The sequence below is a fragment of the Euwallacea similis genome, chromosome 2 (assembly GCF_039881205.1).
Source record: "Euwallacea similis isolate ESF13 chromosome 2, ESF131.1, whole genome shotgun sequence".
Lineage (NCBI taxonomy): Eukaryota > Metazoa > Arthropoda > Insecta > Coleoptera > Curculionidae > Euwallacea > Euwallacea similis.
Genome location: NC_089610.1, coordinates 898,109 through 916,991, shown reverse-complemented (window position 1 = coordinate 916,991; position 18,883 = coordinate 898,109). Strand labels below are relative to the sequence as shown.

The 18,883-nt window shown below is 33.3% G+C and overlaps 7 protein-coding genes across 8 annotated transcripts in view; 3 read left to right on the top strand and 4 right to left on the bottom strand.

The window, feature by feature from the left end:
- Positions 1–327: 327 nt before the first annotated feature.
- LOC136417047 (heat shock factor protein-like) lies at positions 328–2,829 on the bottom strand. Its single transcript, XM_066402542.1, has 3 exons — positions 2,311–2,829; positions 1,267–1,719; positions 328–1,194 (listed from the first exon to the last, which is right to left on the bottom strand). The coding sequence occupies exons 1-3, from the start codon at positions 2,768–2,770 to the stop codon at positions 518–520; spliced, it is 1,590 nt and encodes a 529-aa protein (XP_066258639.1). The 5' UTR covers positions 2,771–2,829; the 3' UTR covers positions 328–517.
- Positions 2,830–3,080: 251 nt separating this feature from the next.
- crim (QVR superfamily protein crim) lies at positions 3,081–4,236 on the top strand. Its single transcript, XM_066402612.1, has 4 exons — positions 3,081–3,245; positions 3,562–3,699; positions 3,772–3,925; positions 4,008–4,236. Exons 1-4 carry the CDS (start codon positions 3,194–3,196, stop codon positions 4,144–4,146), a joined length of 483 nt encoding a protein of 160 aa, XP_066258709.1. The 5' UTR covers positions 3,081–3,193; the 3' UTR covers positions 4,147–4,236.
- Positions 4,237–4,376: 140 nt separating this feature from the next.
- Positions 4,377–6,706, bottom strand: Mvb12 (multivesicular body subunit 12-like Mvb12). Its single transcript, XM_066402597.1, has 7 exons — positions 6,497–6,706; positions 6,307–6,405; positions 6,114–6,255; positions 5,839–6,064; positions 5,527–5,651; positions 5,176–5,399; positions 4,377–5,087 (listed from the first exon to the last, which is right to left on the bottom strand). Exons 2-7 carry the CDS (start codon positions 6,376–6,378, stop codon positions 5,004–5,006), a joined length of 873 nt encoding a protein of 290 aa, XP_066258694.1. The 5' UTR covers positions 6,379–6,405; positions 6,497–6,706; the 3' UTR covers positions 4,377–5,003.
- A 505-nt stretch (positions 6,707–7,211) lies between these two features.
- msl-3 (male-specific lethal 3) lies at positions 7,212–10,112 on the top strand. The gene is made up of 9 exons (XM_066402551.1): positions 7,212–7,464; positions 7,524–7,592; positions 8,197–8,306; positions 8,363–8,612; positions 8,672–8,838; positions 8,891–9,043; positions 9,118–9,321; positions 9,375–9,599; positions 9,652–10,112. Exons 1-9 carry the CDS (start codon positions 7,363–7,365, stop codon positions 9,707–9,709), a joined length of 1,338 nt encoding a protein of 445 aa, XP_066258648.1. The 5' UTR covers positions 7,212–7,362; the 3' UTR covers positions 9,710–10,112.
- A 122-nt stretch (positions 10,113–10,234) lies between these two features.
- Positions 10,235–10,934, bottom strand: LOC136417104 (MORN repeat-containing protein 4 homolog). The gene is made up of 4 exons (XM_066402624.1): positions 10,889–10,934; positions 10,644–10,830; positions 10,492–10,601; positions 10,235–10,429 (listed from the first exon to the last, which is right to left on the bottom strand). The coding sequence occupies exons 1-4, from the start codon at positions 10,899–10,901 to the stop codon at positions 10,275–10,277; spliced, it is 465 nt and encodes a 154-aa protein (XP_066258721.1). The 5' UTR covers positions 10,902–10,934; the 3' UTR covers positions 10,235–10,274.
- Positions 10,935–11,351: 417 nt separating this feature from the next.
- Positions 11,352–13,327, top strand: PIG-A (phosphatidylinositol glycan anchor biosynthesis class A). Its single transcript, XM_066402560.1, has 8 exons — positions 11,352–11,491; positions 11,565–11,901; positions 11,956–12,190; positions 12,242–12,371; positions 12,423–12,590; positions 12,655–12,752; positions 12,812–12,983; positions 13,035–13,327. Exons 1-8 carry the CDS (start codon positions 11,451–11,453, stop codon positions 13,171–13,173), a joined length of 1,320 nt encoding a protein of 439 aa, XP_066258657.1. The 5' UTR covers positions 11,352–11,450; the 3' UTR covers positions 13,174–13,327.
- LOC136416965 (pleckstrin homology domain-containing family G member 5) overlaps positions 13,160–18,883 on the bottom strand; it is an 88,119-nt gene continuing 82,395 nt past the window's right edge. Inside the window, exons 16-23 of one of the 2 annotated variants that reach the window (XM_066402410.1) lie at positions 18,591–18,701; positions 17,726–17,950; positions 16,416–16,643; positions 16,061–16,266; positions 15,619–15,928; positions 15,265–15,484; positions 14,202–14,305; positions 13,160–14,144 (exon numbers count right to left, since the gene is read on the bottom strand). In XM_066402410.1, coding sequence (XP_066258507.1) covers positions 14,052–14,144; positions 14,202–14,305; positions 15,265–15,484; positions 15,619–15,928; positions 16,061–16,266; positions 16,416–16,643; positions 17,726–17,950; positions 18,591–18,701 — 1,497 coding nt within the window. In that variant the 3' untranslated portion in view covers positions 13,160–14,051. The remainder of the gene's footprint in view (positions 14,145–14,201; positions 14,306–15,264; positions 15,485–15,618; positions 15,929–16,060; positions 16,267–16,415; positions 16,644–17,725; positions 17,951–18,590; positions 18,702–18,883) is intronic. The other variant, XM_066402417.1, reaches the window with a different exon arrangement.

Below are 18,883 nucleotides of genomic sequence, written 5' to 3'. Positions count from 1 at the left end.
AGTAGATACGTTTTGTGTTTATATTTGAATGAACTACGTATTTTCGATAATTCATAATTTTTTTATAATTCAGTCAACTGTACAGAAATGACAAAGGCTTTTTTCTAATATGATTGTAGTGTTACCTATAAACAACAAAAACTAACAACTATTAAATGGAAGCAGATTTCTGTATCCACAACTGACTCTCCTGAGTCTGAATGTTTTTGGCTTTGGGGGTCCATTGCATAGTACCTTCGCCATTTCTTTCCAATTTAGACTGAATTGGCCAAATTAGATTTGTAATCAAAAAATAAAACACTGAGTATGACTTTTTATAAGAATTAATAATTATTTACAGTTAAAAAAGGTACATTTTCTCAATAGTGATTATAGAAAGTAACAAAAAAATTAGTAATTCAAGCTAAAAGTTCAAAGCCAGATTCAACAAAACCACAATATTCTTTATCTTCAATCAGATATATTGTTAAAAAATAAGCAACCAAATAACACTACGGGTTCTGATCAAAGCTAAATGTTAATTTAAATTAAGAAATTGGTCAATCGACACGTCGTCTGATGTAGCATTTAACAGTTCATCATTTATCAACCCTAAGTCAGCATCTTCCATCGGGTTATTGGCGAGCTGAATTATGTCATCAAATGGCAGCGCCGGTGCCGTGTTTTCAATATTAATGAACTTGTCCATTTGTTGGTCTAATGGGGGTGCTAAAATTCGATCGTTCTCGGTGGCGCTAAGGTCAACCGAAGACGACTTTGTGGTAGGAATAGCCTGTCTAGAACTGCTTTGAATATTAACTTCAGCAGTACATTGAGGCCTTGAAGCTAATTCATTCAGTGATGTAAGTTCCTTTTCCACATCCAATTCCAAGTCCTCTTCTTGGTCTCTATAATTGTCATTGACCAACTTATAAAAATTCGTCATATCTTCGGGAGTGAGATTTTTTAATAGTTCTTTTAGAGTATTAATTTCCATTCGAGAGTTATCAATTATATATCCAAAATTGTCTTTACTTCCTGCTGATCTTTGCAATGCAGAACTAGATGGTTTACTGGATGATGGATGACTTGTGGCATAATCAAAGTGGGGAGAAGCACAATCAGATGATCCTGGCAGTTGGCTGGCATTTGCAAAGACTTCTTCCACTGCTGGAGAGACGTGAATACTTGGGGATTTATCGGCATTTTTGGAAGCTAAAGTAATTGTAAAAATACAAGCTCAAAAATGTAAAAATAAATTTCATTAAAGATCTATTATAAACTTACCATTTTCACTACTTTCTACAGGTTCAGTAACTGTATATGATAAATGGTCACTATGATCTCTACTTCCTCGCTGTTGAATGTCATAATCTGTCCAAAACTCATGGGGATTATTTTTGTACTTATGATCTAACTCCATAATTTTAGGTCCTGTTTTCAAAAACTTGTTTACATTGGCTCTACTAACAGTTCTCCCTGATTTCCTAGAATTTTGATGTTCTTGCATATAAGCAATAAGGAAATGTATAAGTTTGTTAATTATTTTGGTCTGTTTAGAGTATTTCAATCTCAAAGAATTAATTTCTCCCCAAAGAACCGCATTCTCCTGTCTTAGTTTTGTCATATCTGTTGAAATTACAGCATTTCTAGCTGTTATATCTTGAATAGCTGTGGTAAGTTCTTGCATAATTGATGACTGCTCAGATGTATGTTCAACTATTGGTGCCCTTGGCCGAACTAAAATATATTGGTGTTTTCCATTACATTCTACAGTTTTTCCATTTTTCTTAAAATAAGATCAAGAGGAAGATGGTCAAATATTGTTTTTAAAATTATCAATAACCTAAGGGAACTGTAACTGCAAAAGTTGACAATAACCAAAATACAGGGTGTCAAGAAAACAGATTTTTTTTGTACAAACTTTAGTCTCTGGGAATTTTTTTATATGAGAAATTTGAGTATTTTTGAAATTTTGATGTAGGTTAAATATAGCCATGTCAGGGGTCATTTTTCTAGGTTTAAAAGCTTATCATTTTTTTGTGCCACATTGTATAAACATTGGAAATAATAGTATCATGCCTGCCAACCTTTGTATGAAAAAGAGGTGTACCAGCACTGAGCTGATAAAAGGTTACATTCATTTAAATCCATGTTAATGATGAATGCCATATATACATACAGCTGAAATGATAATAAAAAGTATACAAGACAGAACTGAAATAGCATATATCTCAGAGGTATACATGGCAGTCAAGGTGTTAACTAGTGTAAATATCTACTAATAACCGGACCCCAATAATTCAAAATAAATATACAATTCCTAATTACCTTTAACAGGTTTCCGTTTAATTAACGATAAAAGCTGTGGCACATCTTTTAAGAAAAACTGATGTGAAAACATAAATGTATTATTCTCCAGTGGTTGAGTTTTGTGAAAGTCATACAAGTTTAACTGTCTCACAAAACTGGATAGTTGGATGTGTTTGAAGTACCTCGGCAAAGTCTCTGTAATGAATGCTACTTGATCATGAATTATGAACCCATCTCCATTTTCATTCCAGGATATAATGTTTTTATTCTGCTCGTCATTCACTATTTTCCACAACTTTTTAATGAAAAGGGTCACATTTAGGGACAATTCATTTATATTTTGTGGATCATCAGGATTTACTACAATGTTGATCACCGGCAAGTAGTCCGAGTCTTCTTCCAGGGACAAAGGAGTTTCCTGAATTTCATTATCTGGCTGATCTACAGCCTCGACTTTCGTGATTCTCCTCTTGTCCATAATTTTTAACACATTTCAATAAAAATAAAACAATCTTTTAGTAATTGCTCCAATTTATATTAACAAATTTAATTAGAAAATATATATAAACATTGTCAAACGTCTATGTCAATATCAATCAAATATTTGATTTAACAAACTAAAACGAATGGCAACGTCGGTATTTAGTGGTTTACGATGATAAATTGGATTGTATTTTAAAAAAATCGCAAAATTTTGTGCCCATGATCATGCATTGTTGCCTTTCTATTTCATGGTTTGATATAAACGTAGGCCTGGATGGAATCATTTTGGAGGTTAAGACTAGAGTTAAGTTATACGAATTTAGATAAGATATATATAAGTAATAAACAAACATTCTTTAAGAGTAAATAAGTATTTAATTACAATTTGGAATATTAAAAATACTGTAGAGAATTTATTATGTCTACATCAACATTAATTCTATATTTTTTGGGATTTATTGTATCCAAAAGTAAGTTAAAAATATTGTTTGGGTGTGGCTCGTAGTCCTTTTTGCCATTATAAATAATTTATATTATCCTACAAAGGCGTAAAAGGGCTACTTGAAGTTTCTAAAATAGATGTTTTTTAGTTTCATGCTATAAACATGAAATTTTAAAAATCCTTCTACTCTCTGTAAATTCGGTCAAAAATTCAAGTTATACCACAAAATTGGAAACTGTCGACTTGTCTCTTTTAACTCACCCCAAAGATTGCTGGATACATGATTATTTTGCTCTTAAGTTTTCAGCAAAATATGCCAATACTCAGTTGCAATTTTATTTCAGGTTTAGCATCAATATGGTGTTATCATTGCATCTCAACACAGCCAGGCTGTGGCACACCATTCAATTGGCTTTGGCACTGGACAAAAGTTTGTCCTGAAGAAGATGATGTTTGTGTTAAGATACTTGAAGAAAAAGATGGTAAGATGCAAACTGGAAAATGCAATTTTAACGTTTAACAATTTTCACTACTGAGTTTAAATTTTTTTCAAGGTGAAGTTCTCATAACTAGGGATTGTCTGAGTTCCATGAGGGCTATTAGGACAGATATCCCTGCAGATCATTATGAAGGCTGCAGACCAGCTGCTCATGATGCAAAATTGGCAAATTATGTCAACAATTCAATCAAGGAGTTGGATATTTACAGGTAAGATTATGAGTTGGTTATTGTGGAAAATTTGAGTACCTAATAATAATGGTAGTATAAAAAATTGTTGTTTTTTTTTTAGAAATTATTATGACAAAACCACATGGTGCTTTTGCTTTTTGGACCATAGATGTAATGGGGCTCAATCATTGATGGCCCATATGACCATGATTATATCATTTAGTTTAAGTTGTACAACTTTCTTTATGAACATTTGGTAGTGTGGAGAAATCATTTTGTTTGAACTCATATCAAATGTGTTATTATGAAAAACCAGTGATTCAAAGGGAAATACTCCGTCCAATTTTGCTATAATATATGACACATTTACATTTCATTGTATTTTTATATTTTTTATACAATCTACATGAAGATTACAAGTTGTTTTTTTTTGCTGCAACGCTCCACTTTTTTGTTAGGTTGAAAAAAATTAAACACCTTATTTTGTATCATCTGTATATTTTTAAATAACGCGCAAAGGCTATGATAAGGGGGTCAACAAATTATCTATATTTATCTTAATTTTCTACTTTTTCTAGACTAAATCAGGATTATGGTGCATAACATAACACACAAACTATGAAAATGTGAATATATGATTTAAAAAATATTACATCTAATGAAGTATATGTAAAATAATATACCTACTAAATCAAAACTAGAGACAAAATGATTAAATATTATTTTTTCAAAAAGAGACACAATAACAGCCCTTTACTATAAACTCTACTAGTGATTAATTGAAAATTGCATCTTAATATTACTAGGCAGTAAAATATCTCATAAAACTAATCATGACTTAAAACGGTGAATATTGGCACAACATATTAGTTCAACTTGGCAAAACACTTGATGAGATGGCAGTTAGAATTCTGTTGGAGAAATGAAAATATTTTAATGGAACCTGTAAGGCACCACTCTTTAATTGTTGAGATAAATTGTTGTAAACTTATTATAATGGAGAGAAGGAACAAACACTAAATATGCATTGTATGAATAAAAATAAATGACTATTTAAAAAAAAAAGTTAAGACTCTTTTACTGGTATTAATAATCTCAAGGTATATATTTTCACAATTTACAAAAGATGTCTTTCTGCACTAAATGAATAGTCATACTCCCTCAATATTTGTTGTATTGTTTTGATTCTGATTTTTGGAATCTGTAAATAATAATATAACTTAATTTTATAATTAACTTATGTTAATGTCCAATAAATTTTTGAACTATTAAAGGAAAAACTAACTTACCCCATTATCCCTGGAACCCCCATTTAAAAACTTAGGATTAACTATAAAGGGAATCCCTTCAAGTCCAGGATATGAACTGCCTGCCAAGGTGTGGATAGAATTCTGATGTTGAAAAGAAGATTGAAATGGTACAGGCGGCTTGGGTGCTGGTCTAACTGGGCCAGGAGCTGGAGGTCCATAACCAGGGCCAGGTCTTAGAATTTCATAATCATCATCAGTGTCACCTTTTAAGAAATCAAATATAATCATTTTTAATTTCCTTACTTTGTAAATTTTACGAAGGGAGAACTAAACCCAATCTTCATGTATATTTATGAACTAAACTTAAGGTTCTTTCAATATGTTCATTACCTATAGAAGGGTAAACACTATTAGCTATGGGTGACAAAGGTTTTGGTGGAATGGTTGGTGCCATTGAGTTTTGAGTTGATTCTGTGTTTCCCATTTTGTAGCATATAGTAACTCCGTTAATTTCACTACAAGGAAAAATTGGTAACAAATAGGTTTGAAAGATTTCAAGACAAAATGTGAAACTGTTTAAAGTAGTAGAAACTTCATGTGAATATTTTTATTCCACAAAAGTTCTTCACAATTAATTGTAAACTTCTATTACTGTTGCCTGAAATTTGATGAGAGTTCTAATAGCATGTTAAAAATATTTACCCAGCAAAAGAAAATCCAGCAGGAGCCTTCTTCAACTTACTACACACAATTATATCAGTAATAGCAGTCTTATAGTCCTTTTGATTAACAAGTTTATAGCACAATTGTTTCTTTTTCCAACCCCTCTGTTGACTATCAACAGTCCTGTTCAAAAGACTAAAACCTTTTGGTGGAAGTGCTTTTTCATGAAGAATTATTATTTCATGCAAAAAAAAATTGGGGATTCCTGCAATTCAGAGCTTATTATTGTGGGTCTTTAAAGTGGAAGAAACAACCTTCTGTTTTAGAAAGGCACAAATATCTTCCAGAGCTGCTTTTAAAAATAGACTTTTCACCTAAGTCTGCTTCAGAATCTTGGTCGTGAGTCTTGTTAATAGGATAAAAGCCTCTAGGACATTTTTCAATGTCTTCTACAATCTACAAATGCAGTATAAAGATATGTCTTAAAAACAAATCATAGGTACTAACTTGAATTGCAGTGATGGGCCTATCATCTGGCAGAGTTTCTAGAATTTTACTTTGAACTGAGGACTTTAACATTATCGAAATATTCAACAATGAATTCGCCTAAAATAAATTAAAGCTATTAGTCACTGGATAAAATGATCACATTCTATTTTTTTTTATATTGGAACTTGGAGATACTCTAGAATTGTACCTGTCAATCGCATCCTATTCTAGCAAGAATCAACGTCACCCTAGTGCGTTGAATTTAGAAAAATATTATGGATTGAAATCATCGATCATGGATACGTCTTATTTAGTTTTTGAGCTGGAGTATGAGTTAAACAATTAATAAATACAAAAGGTCAGAAATTATAAAATTAACATGCAAAAAGAAAAACAAACATATGACAACTGGATATCGAATTTGACAGTGACATTCCTATAAAATACTTTGTACATCTATTATATAAAAGTCATAAAGCTACAACCGGCAATAATGGATACTACAGACACTTGCTAGTGCTACTTACTGATTTTCAATTCAAATTTTATTTATCCTTAAACTTGAGGCTGGCAACTCATTGAAGAAACCAAAAACGATATCAATGAAAACGTTTTTTACTTGTTTTTTTATCAGGGTACTACCGGCCTTAAGTCGAATTAAAAAAGGCAAAAAAAAATTATATACTATATTAAATAAATATTTACTTTAAAAGAAATAAAAATAAAAAATACTTGGCTTTTAACTTGAAGCTTATATATAAAGAAATAAGGTCGTTATTTCTTTTAAATGTTGAAATATATTTTTAAACAATCATATCAAGTTGCATCGTGCCCGATATTGCCACATCTTAAATAGCGGCATGTTAAATAAAATTTGTTATCTGAGCATATTTGTCACTGTCATAATCGTTGTCATTTGTCATCATTGTTTGAGTTTGTGAATATTGTTTGGGTCTAAATAATAAAACATAATTGAATTTTTGCTATTTTAATTCTTATTTTGTTTAATGTACGTTATAGTTAACTCTTTTTTGATGTAGTCACTACATTGCCCCAGTTTTTATAGTAATAATTATGGTATCAACAAGAGGTATCAAACTGAAGTTTCTTGTTGGTGAAAGAGTTTTGTGTTATGAGCCCGACCCCACAAAAGCCAAAGTTCTTTATGATTCAAAGGTAAAAACATAATTAATTTATTGTGGGCCCGTACAGTAATTTGTGTTTCTATATTTCAGGTTCTAGATATAGTGCTTCAAAAGGACCAGACTGGCAAGAAAATTGTAGAGTATTTAATTCATTTTCAGGTATGAATGACCCCTAAGAATTGAACTACACAAACACTTGGTTCTGTTTATGTTTTGAAGTTACTTCTATAGTTGACCAAGTTATTTATTAAGTAATTCATTTGCTAGGCATCAGATTTGCTCTCAATTAGTCAGTCTCAATGATGTATGAAATGTAATCCTTTTAAATTTAGTTCCATTTTTGATTGTTTATTGGAGAATTGTCTCCACACAAAATCTGAGGTTTTGCTATGTCAAAAATTCTAGCTTATCTTAATTTTTAGTTTTGAGATGAAAGTGAAGTGAAGAAAATTATTATTTAACAAAATAGTGCCATCACACACACCATAACAGTGTAAGCAGTAAATAACTCTCTAACTTGTATCAAATGTTGCATGTTTTGCAACTTTGTAAGGCAAGCTTGAGTAATCAATATTATGACAATTTATGATGTCAAAATTTAGAAGAGTTAGGTTTAAGTGAACCAAGCTTCCACCTTGATTCAACAACTCAGTCTTGAATTGACAAGTTTATGTGCAGAATTGTCTTTAAGTCATGCTTAGATTTAAGTTTGGCTTGTAAATTAATAAAAAATAAAGTGCTCAATATTTTGAATTTTGTTAAGGGTTGGAATTCGTCTTGGGATAGACGGGTTGGTGAAGAATTTGTTTTAAAGGATACAGTTGAAAATAGGCAACTCCAAAAGGACCTTGCAGAGAAAGCCCAATTGCAACTGTAAATATCTTGTCTTTTAAATGTACCAATTCATTCAATCAATTTTTTTTTGTTAGTGGTGCTTACTTATATCGTAAAGAGCGCAAAAAACACACACCATCTAAACCATCTGATTCCACTGCTGCTTCATCAGAGGACGGTAGCTCCGGAAGTCCCGGTCGAATCGACACGGATGAAAATCCAGAAATGAGTAGTAGCTCTGATGAAAGTTCCTCCATAGAGGATGACGCGATTGAAATTGAAATAGTACCAGAACTTCGAGAAATTCTTGAAGCTGACTATTATTTAATCAACGGCAAAAATAGGGTATTGATTGCGTCTGATAATTTAAATTAAATGCTATATATAGAAATGTCCTCTTTCAGAGGATAAAGTTGCCTGCAGAACCCAATGTTGTAACAATTTTAGAGTCATATTGTAGGCATTATGCAACAAATCAGTTTTGTGGAGTTAATGAAAAACCTCATCCTCGATATAAGATTCAATTTGGTACTAAGGATGCTAGGCCCAAAACTGAAGATATTAATAAAAAGTAAGTCTAAATTTGACCTTATTATAAAGTTACTACTTTAATTTTGCTTTAGCATTGCGTTATGCCAGGAGGTAGTGGAAAGTCTAAGAATATATTTTGACTTTTCTGTCAATGACATTCTGCTTTACGCCGCAGAAAAAGATCAGTTCGTCACAGCACCTGTAGCTATGCAGCCCATAGATGTTCAAAATGAAATTAAAACTGAGTAAATATTTTCTATATTAATAATGTAATTTAAAATATTTAACTAACACAGTTTCATGAAATTCTAAATTTTAGATTAAAATATGAAAATAATAGTTCAAAACAAAACATCAGCTTGAGTTATCATAACAACCACTCCAATCACAATGGGTTTTCAGACCTTACGAATAATTCTCGGAGAAGGACATTGAGGTCGAACAATAAGAGCAATTCTCAACTGAATGGAAATTTATTAAGTGAAGAACGAAATGGATCTGGCCATTTGAAGCCTGGCTTAAGGTGATTTTAAAATAACTTCAATATTTTGTCCAAAATAAATGTTGTTAATCTAGTGTTGGAAGTAGCAATTCAGGTGTAAATGGTCATGTGACGAAATCATTGTCTTGGCGCCTGCTGCCTGATGCTGTATACAATCAACAACCTCCTCCACCTTGTTTGGTATATGGAGCTATCCATTTTGCCAGATTATTCGTCAAATTACCAGAATTACTCACTCAGTCGTCCATCCCAGGTGCGAAAATGAAATTGACATTGAACCATGTGGATTCTATCATAGAGTAAGTTTTTTACCTGCACTTGTTGCTTTCTTAATATTGAGATCTCTTACAGTTTTTTGAACGAGCATAGAGAGTGGTACGGTGAAAAGTTTTATGTTGATGCCCATTAGTTTCCTGACGTGATATATAGGGTGTCTCGAATACCATGTGGCGCTGTTGCTTTCGTTAAAACGTTAAAACACGTGGAGTTAAATAAATAAAAGCGAAACGAAAATTTATCAATGCGAATGGCAATGTACATGTTATGGCAAAAAAGCATTATAACTTTTCTGTAATTTAATCAACTTCGTATCTCTTACCGTTTTGAAGATGCCAGTAGTTCCACATGATATTTGAGATTCTGAATGTAGTTTATAAATAATGTAAGTATGTATTTAGTGCTTTAGCTTAAACTCGCAGTTTAATTTAGGACATACTATAGTTAAATAAGCCTATATAATGTTATTGTTTTGTGATCGGATGCGATGAAGATATTGTAGCAAATATAGTATTGGTAGCGAGTCAATTACATAGTTGATTTTAATAATTTTTATCAGACATATAGAATTTAATTGATGTAAAATTTATAAAATCAGTTTGCTTTTTTCCAACGGTTGATTAAAACAATTATTTGGATAGTTAAAAATCAAATGCTATCATTCTTCTAATTTATAAAGTTTATTTGATGTCACAAGTTTAAAATTCCAAAAATTGTTTTCTGGACATGAAAGCCGATTTCTGTGCTTTCTGTACCACATCTGGGCACGTTAGGCGTTTCTTCATTTGGCATTCCTGGAAGTATCCTTCGCATCTAGGAAAACCATTAGTATTATCGGCAAAAGTAGTTAAACCTATAAAAAAACATATACAGTAGTAATTATTGGAGTATATGGAAGGTTCTAGGCCTGCTCACCAAGTCCGTACATTTTCCCCCCACGAAATTCTCCTTCATAACGCATGCCATCGTTGCGCCAAAATACTCCATAACCATGGAACCATCCCTGGGAGAATTCTCCCTCAAATCTTTAATAAAATAGTAAAGCTTTTTTATAAAATATTATTTACCTGGCTCCATCTGGAAAGGATAACACTCCAAGGCCATGGAACAAACCATCTTCAAATTTGCCGTCATATCTCGTACCATCAGGAAAAAGTAAATGTCCTTCACTCTGTCTTTTCCCTTCGTTGTTCCATGATCCCACGTAGATAGCCCCATTCTCATAGCGATGTCCACCGTGGGCTGTTATAGGTACTGAGAAAATAGTGTTTATTATATTTCTTACATTATATTCTATTTAAAAAGAACTTACGAGTGTCGGCCATTTCCACACTTATTATACTATTGTCAACTGATCGAGTTTGTTATTTCTTTAGTTTTAAATCCAATTAAGGATAACATGATTAGGTCGTGAAGCCACTTTGGTAAAGAAAAAGTGTATGCAACGTAATAAAGAGTCAAAGTTTCGCTCATTTCCAAAATTTTTAATAGTGACTATTATAATTCAATTTTTTTTTGTGGTTGGCTTTATAAATAATTATTTAATTAGAGTTTGTACTAATAAAAAATGTCTAAATAGAAAACCAAATCCATAACGATTTCGTTTGATAAAATGGTGAGTATGTTTAATATAGAGCATGTATGATTTACGGGGTCAGGGTAACGTGTACAGTTTTCTTCTTTGGACTTTAAGGTTTTTTTAGCTATTTGTTCTGAGATGGCACCACAGAAAATAAAAATTTTATTTCCATAGATCATCAGTTCATCTATTTTTGATGCCCGTAACATGTAAACAAATATAAGAATTTAACGGGTTTGTAAATGTTTTATTTTATTTAATTTTCAAAAGCCTTTAATAAATGAAAGTTTAAATCATGGTTAAAGCAGAAACATTCCCTAAAAAGCACATAATTTGGTAAGTTAATAATAAATCGTTTCAATTTTCTTTATCAGGTAACCAAAACATCTTGGTTTTAACCGATTTCTAGCATGGTATCAGACTTTTTCTTCCCCAATATGGGGGGAGTTGAAGAACACATTTACAACTTATCGCAATGTCTCATTCTTAAGGGTCATAAAGTTGTTGTAATGACCCACAGTTATGAGGATAGAGTAGGAGTTCGATACATGACTAACGGCTTAAAAGTGTATTATCTGCCAATTAAAGTGTTTTACAATCAATGTGTTCTACCCACCATGATTTGCAATATTGCTCTCATAAGATACATTCTTTTGAGGGAAGAGGTAGAGGTTATCCATGGACATTCAGCTTTCTCGGCTCTTGCACATGAAACCATGCTTATTGGAAATCTGTTAGGCCTAAAGGTAAGTATTAAAGAAAAAAGAACAAATTGTATGATTGATAATTGCTTTTTCTAGACAGTATTTACTGATCATAGTTTATTTGGTTTTGCTGATGCAAGTGCGATAATAACTAATAAGTTGCTCCAAATATCCTTAGCAAGTTGCAATCACTGCATATGTGTATCATATACAGGCAAAGAGAACACAGTACTAAGAGCCAGAGTAGACTGTAAGAGAGTGTCTGTTGTACCTAATGCTGTAGATACCTATTCATTTACACCAGATCCTAGTCAAAGAGATAAGACTCAAAGTAAGAGTATTTAAAAGTTAGATAGACTAATGTGTACTATCTACTTTTTAGTCACCATTGTTGTTGTTTCACGATTAGTATATAGAAAAGGTGTAGACTTAACAGCACAAATTATAGGTGATATTTGTGATAATTTTAAAGAGGTACAGTTCCTGATAGCTGGTGATGGTCCTAAAAGATGGTAAATTTAGTCAAGGTTTTTAATACTGATTAAAAATTCTGCTTTCTAAAGGTTGTTAGAAGAAATTAGGGAAAAGAAAGGGTTGCAAGATCGTGTGGTTTTACTAGGGGCCCTAGAACACTCACAAGTTAGAAATGTATTAGTTAAAGGGAACATTTTTCTTAATACCTCATTGACAGAGGCATATTGTATGGCTATAGTAGAAGCTGCTTCTTGCGGGTAACTATTTCTTTCTTTAATAACTCAATATCAAGCAACGTTGGGAAAATACTTATCATTGCAGTCTTAAAGTGGTCTCTACCAAAGTTGGAGGCATCCCTGAAGTGTTGCCTGATGATTTAATAATATTAACTGAGCCAACAGTTCCTGCACTCATGCAAGGCAAATATACAGTGTATTTCGAAATAGAACGTAGATTTTATTTTTCCTTTTAATTCTAGGATTAGAAAGGGCAATTTTAGAACTTAAAAACGATAAGTTCGTGTGTCCTTACGCTTGTAATAAGAGAATTGAAAAGTACTATAATTGGCAAGATGTTTCTAAAAGAACTCAGATTGTTTATAATGTGATATCTGAAGAGGACCCCAAAACGTTAAGGCAGATGCTCTACAAGTGAGTGTGTAAGTCACCTTCAGAAATTAAATATTTACTATGCGATTTAAGTCACTTGGGGAGCGGTGTTTGGCCCTATTTACTGATCGTGTCTCTAGCATTTTTAATACTGCGATTTTACGAATTTTGGGTGCCACGAAAGGACATCGACGTCGTCAGGACAAGTCAAGGAAAACTTAAAGGAAAATGAAGTTTTTATTACACTGTTCAAAGAATTTTACATCCTCAAGTTAAATATAATAAATTTGTAACAGCTGATACGGCTTAGTGTTAATAATAATTTAAAATAAATATATTAATTCTTAGATAACAAAAAATAAATATTTAGTTACTGAAATATAAAATTCATTGTACTAATTCGTTACAAACAACTTTTGATTTTTCATTTAGACTTGTTCCGTATTTGACAACAAATTTACCTACCGGTAGTGGCAAAAAGTTTCGACAAACCAACATCATCATTTCATCACCACCACCATTGTACTTAAAAGACAAATTTTACAAAATTCATTTGTCTCAAGTGAAAAACACTACTCGAGCATTATTACAGTAGCTGTAATAAGCCCTGTTTACACATACATTGATCAGGGTTTTACCTAAAAGCGTTTAGACTTAGATTTATAACTAATTCGTAAAAACTTTAAGTTTCTTGTTGAAAAACAATTAGGCCCGACGAAGTTCCTATGTATTTAGTATTTAATTTGTGGAGGAACAGATGGGGAGGTTTCAGTAGGTATAAGAGTATTGGTCTATCTAACAAGCGACCTCCAAGATTCGAGTTTTCTTTTACATGGGAATACTTATAGGGAGTTGAAAATGGTATTATTAATGTGCCTTTTGATATTGTGGCTTTGGTCCACACGAGTTTTCTATAATATGTAATTCGCATAATTTGAATTACTCTGTTTTCAGTTAGGGATGAAGCGTTGCCCTCTTTTTTCACTCCTTAGTTCGATTGCGTATTAACAGGTCCAGGATCTTGTCTAGAATGTGCTTCAATTCACATAATATACAAATAATGAAATATATGATCACTATAAAAGACACTAGGGGATTTATTATTGTATGCTAGGTCTGGTCCTCGGTAGGTTCTCTCTGATCCTGCGTGGTGCAATTCCATGACAGTCTTTTATGAATGCTGGTGTCTCTCGAATCATTTTTCTGAAATAATTTCTTTATTGTATGCATATGGTGATAAGTGTAGGTGATAGTACTAACCTTGATATCGTCTACCAGGCCTGCTGTATGATACCTTTGACTCCTTTTCATTGCTTGGCGATGTTGGCCTCGACTAAAGGATTCATAATCCTCACTTGATATTCCTGCAGGAAAAAAGATAATCTTAATTGCCTGCAAACGAGTTTCGTGAAATTTTAGGCAGTAAATTTTGGTAAATTCTACCGCCCAAAGGTTTTACGAATAGAAACCTAAATGCATTCCCTATCTATATAGAAGTTGGAAGAATTAGTGTGGCAAGTGCTAAGCTACGAACTTGTGATTCAAATTTAAGGCATTGTTACACCTTTTTGTTTAGCAGTGGCAGCACAAAGAGGTTCAAAATCTACAAGGAGAACCATTTTTAGAGTGTAATAGTTGATTTGGATCTTAGCAGGTACCTACAGTATCCATGCAATGTTCTTATGTTATAGGAAAGTGAGATAGTATATCCTTAGAGTCATCATTACTGAGAGATTTTTGTGTTTGTATAGCAAATAAGCATCAAATAATAGAATTAGCAAGCATTTGGGTGAAGTTAAATCAAAAGAAAACTATGAACTAAGTTAGTTGAAGCTATAGAATACGACTAGACTCACGAGAAATGAAATTACGTTGGTTCTTCTTCTACAGAGTGATATTGACGTGAAAACAAAAAGGATAGAGTAGATGAAAAATCTTTTTCTGTACAAATAGAGCACATTATTCCGTCTTAAAAAATACTACCCATTTTCTGTTGAACTTTTGTAGTTTTAATTCCCAGGAAAGGCAAATAGTTAAAATTACTACAAAGAGATTTATAATTAATCTTGACGAAATTGTGGCGATGTTAAGAAATATTCCCTTAAGATTTCATTGAAAATTGCCGAAAACAAGGTGTTATTACGTCAAGAAGCAGACAAAACCTCTCACTAAAAATCCCAACAGCTTTCATTTTTACTAATTCAAAACGACAATTATGTTTTAATTTTTTAGGACAGAATAAGACAAATGACTAATTCAATTTATAACTTGTGTTGTTAAAATGATCCATTACATTATGTCCCTAATCTTATGAGGTTTTTACCTGCGATCACTGGTACGTCGAAATCGAAACTAGTCGGAACTTGACTGGAAGACACACTGCAGGCAGAATTCACTTGTCTCGTCTTGATAAGGGGCGGATTCTTGCTCTGTGATATAGCGAGACTTCTCCTCAGGTTACCCCTTGTGGGACTAGGCGGAGGGTAGGAAATGCCTCGGTGGGTGGGACTTAGCAGTTGGCCTCCGTTTTTGTTACCTGGGACCTAAAATTTCAATTACTCGTACATTTACTCGTACAAGCGCAATTTCATTTAAACTTTTTTGCGACATTCTGGGAACTTATCTGAATTTTATGAAAACCCTTATTTCCAAAACGGTTATAGTAATTCCCACTTACCGATAAAGTATTCTGCTGCAAATTGAGGCTAAGCCCGCTCCCAACGTTTGGAGAACCCAATGTTAAGTTAGGAAGACTTTGCCCCAAACTTCCGACAGGCTGCACAGACAATGTATTCGGAGTTTTGTGAAAGAGTCTATTTTTCAAGCTGCTTTTCTGGCTTCCTGAGGTTTTTCCATCTGACGGTAACTGCTGAAGACCTTCATCACTGGACATCGATCCTGTTCGATTCTCGTTTTCGATTGATACTCCCCGGGATGGTTCCTTAGCCGAGCCCGCCGATGATTGGTCGTTCATTTCTACTGAACCACTGCAAAAGAAAAATAGTTTAGTAATCCTATTTATTTGCTAAATTTGCAAAATTATGAATTATTGATGTCCATTAATGAATTATTTTACTCACATTAAGTAATCATTTGATGGAGAAGTATGCTTTACTCACCTATGACTATGAGCCAAACTGGATACCCTACTAGCGCGAGACGAAGAAGCCATTGGCGATCTAGGCGCCAATTGCAAGCTATGAAAATCGTTTTCTAAGTTGTATTCTAAACTATATTCTGCATCCAAACTCTCATCGCCCATATAGCTGGTTTGTTTAGCCTGTGCGTATAACAATTGAGCCTTGGCGATTCCCTCTTTCCATCCCTGAAATAGACAATCAAACTATCCATTCCAACGTCGCAAGAATGCGAAATTAAATTGCAGGAATATCGATTTCCTGAATCTCGGTGTCCTTCGAAATCGAAGACTCGAATATTTGTGTAAAATTCATCAATAATATAAAATTTACTCACTTTAACCTTTTTTACGTCATTATTTTGCAAAATGAAGGCTGAAACTGCCATATCAAACTCGTTTCTATATATCACAGCCAGACTGGGAGTTTCTCGGGTCAGCTCCTGGACAACCAAGTGATCAACCAAGTAAGGTTGCCTAATAACCCGCATAGTTGCCACGCCCTTTTTTGTGGAAGGTTTACAAACCAAAAGCATATCCGTCAGTAAGAAACAGTGGACCTCGATCTGAAAGATTGGAAGATTATTGAATTTGTTGTACAAGATATTTATCGATTTTTGAAATAATTTTGTAAAATTTCTTATTCAAATAAAGACGTGCGAAAATTGCAAAATTTTACTATTTTACTAAATATGTTAAATTTCTAGGAAGTGTTATATTTGCTTTGCAGGATCAAAAGTTAGCAATTCCAGTTTTTGAGCAATTTCAATTACAAATTAAAAGAGGCTAAATTTAATTTTCAAAATCTGACAACCTTGTAATAAGTTACAGAATATAGTCACCCATTATCGGTCATGGGGTTTTGGAAACAAAAGAACGCTGCGGAGTTGCCATTTTTTGTTTTAGTGTGTTTAGGGTCCTAATTTCTCTGCGACTTCTATTAAAGAAAGGCTGTTTGAGGTGTGTTACATATTCTTGACTTGATATTCTAAACATGAAGTTTGAGTGTAGCTTCACTTAATTTCAGGTGAAATAACTTGAAACTCTAGTAGCGAATCCCTATTAACTCAAGTCTAGATTTCGAACTAAAACTGCTCGTGCAGAAGGCATTTTACCCTTAGTTTGTGGAAAAAAATCAACAGCAGAAGCCTCATAATTGCTTTGTCAGGCTCTTAGCTTCCCCATCGGAGTGTAGTTCTCTAAAAACATTTTTATATAAAAAAAAGTACATACCTCTGTTTTTTTTTTCGTGAAAGATTCTCCTCTCGTTTGCATGACCGAGATATGAGAGGAGGATAAAGCACTTTTAAATTATGGAAATAAATGAAGAGCCTAATACAGGCCTTCTATGGAAGGCTGGATGCGGAAAATGTAGTGTTTTTGCTCACGAATTTTTCCGTACTGTTTTATTGTTAATTTACCAATTTAAATAGTATTCCTTTCTATATGCCTATTTATTTAGGCTATATCAGGAAATGTTCGTGACTGTAAATAATATCGCCGGCTAATCCTTTAAAAAACAAATCGGAAGTTCCTTCCTTCCAGCGCTCTCCAGCACCGTATTCCGTCATGATTTAGGAGGTTGTTCGTTCAATAATAAAGCCGCAACAAAAGGAGCGAGGTAGAAAAACAGTAAAATTAATCATACCTTAGAGGCCCCGCTGTCCTTTAGCTTCAAGTCGCCCTCGAGTAACAAATGGCGTTTTCTTTCAGGAGGACAGCCCAACATGGGACGAGTGAGGTCGAGCTGCGTGAACGACTTCTCCCTTCTCAGTATGCGCTCGATGTCATCGTCCTTGGATTCCTGGGGGAACGGAGAATTATTGTTTCGGGCCAAGAAGGGTTTCATCGGCTGTTCATTTGATTTTGGCCTCTTGGAAATATTAGTGAACCGTTTCACAGCAAAAGCGAATTAGAAGTGACTCTAGGAAAAATCTGCTGCTTTGACTATTAAAACTATCGTTTACCACCACTGTGCCAATGCTATCGAAACATATTCAGCGCCACCTATCCCATATCACAATGAGGCTTTGGTATTGATTTTGCCACATATACTAATAGTAAAGTAGCCTCAGAACGTAGTTTACACGTATGTCATATTATTTGTCTCCATTTAACGAAGGTACAAGAAAAGGATGATTATATAACATTTGCATCGAGTCGTATAGTGATGGTGGTGAAAAATAACAATTCATGCAGACAAAATCAGAGAATTTTTTACTATTTTACGATGTTAAAAGCGTGTCAATTAAATTTATGGCAATTGTCCCATATTGCTTCTCTTGAGACTTTTTTTTATTATAGTTATCTCTAATCCTAGGACATTTTCAAAAGTACTAACACATAAAAATTGCGATATATTTTTCTCACGCTTCCAGCCTGTTTCAAAAACTCTCCCAAAACGAAATTAGGGACCAATTTGAGATGATCTATTGCCGGATAAAGAAGCGGCAAAGTCTATTATAGCTCTGCGAAGCTGCCTTTTAAAACATTAAAAGTTGAAAAGAACTTACCACTATGTCATAACTTTCTATCCTGGCGATGATTCCTTTTAATCTTTCCTTGTCCTGTCTACATTTCAGGCTAGTATTAACGTTGTTCACGAAGTCATCCACCATTTTGATCTGAAAATTAAATACGATAATTCTTATGAACTTATTGACGACAAGAAAAATTCGGGACGCATTTCTGTAAGCTGTACGAAGGTTTTATTTTATACTCATAATTAAATTGACCTGACTAAAAACAAGTTCTATCAGGAATTCATTTATCAAATCCTTTGAAAAGAAGCCCTAATAAATGAACT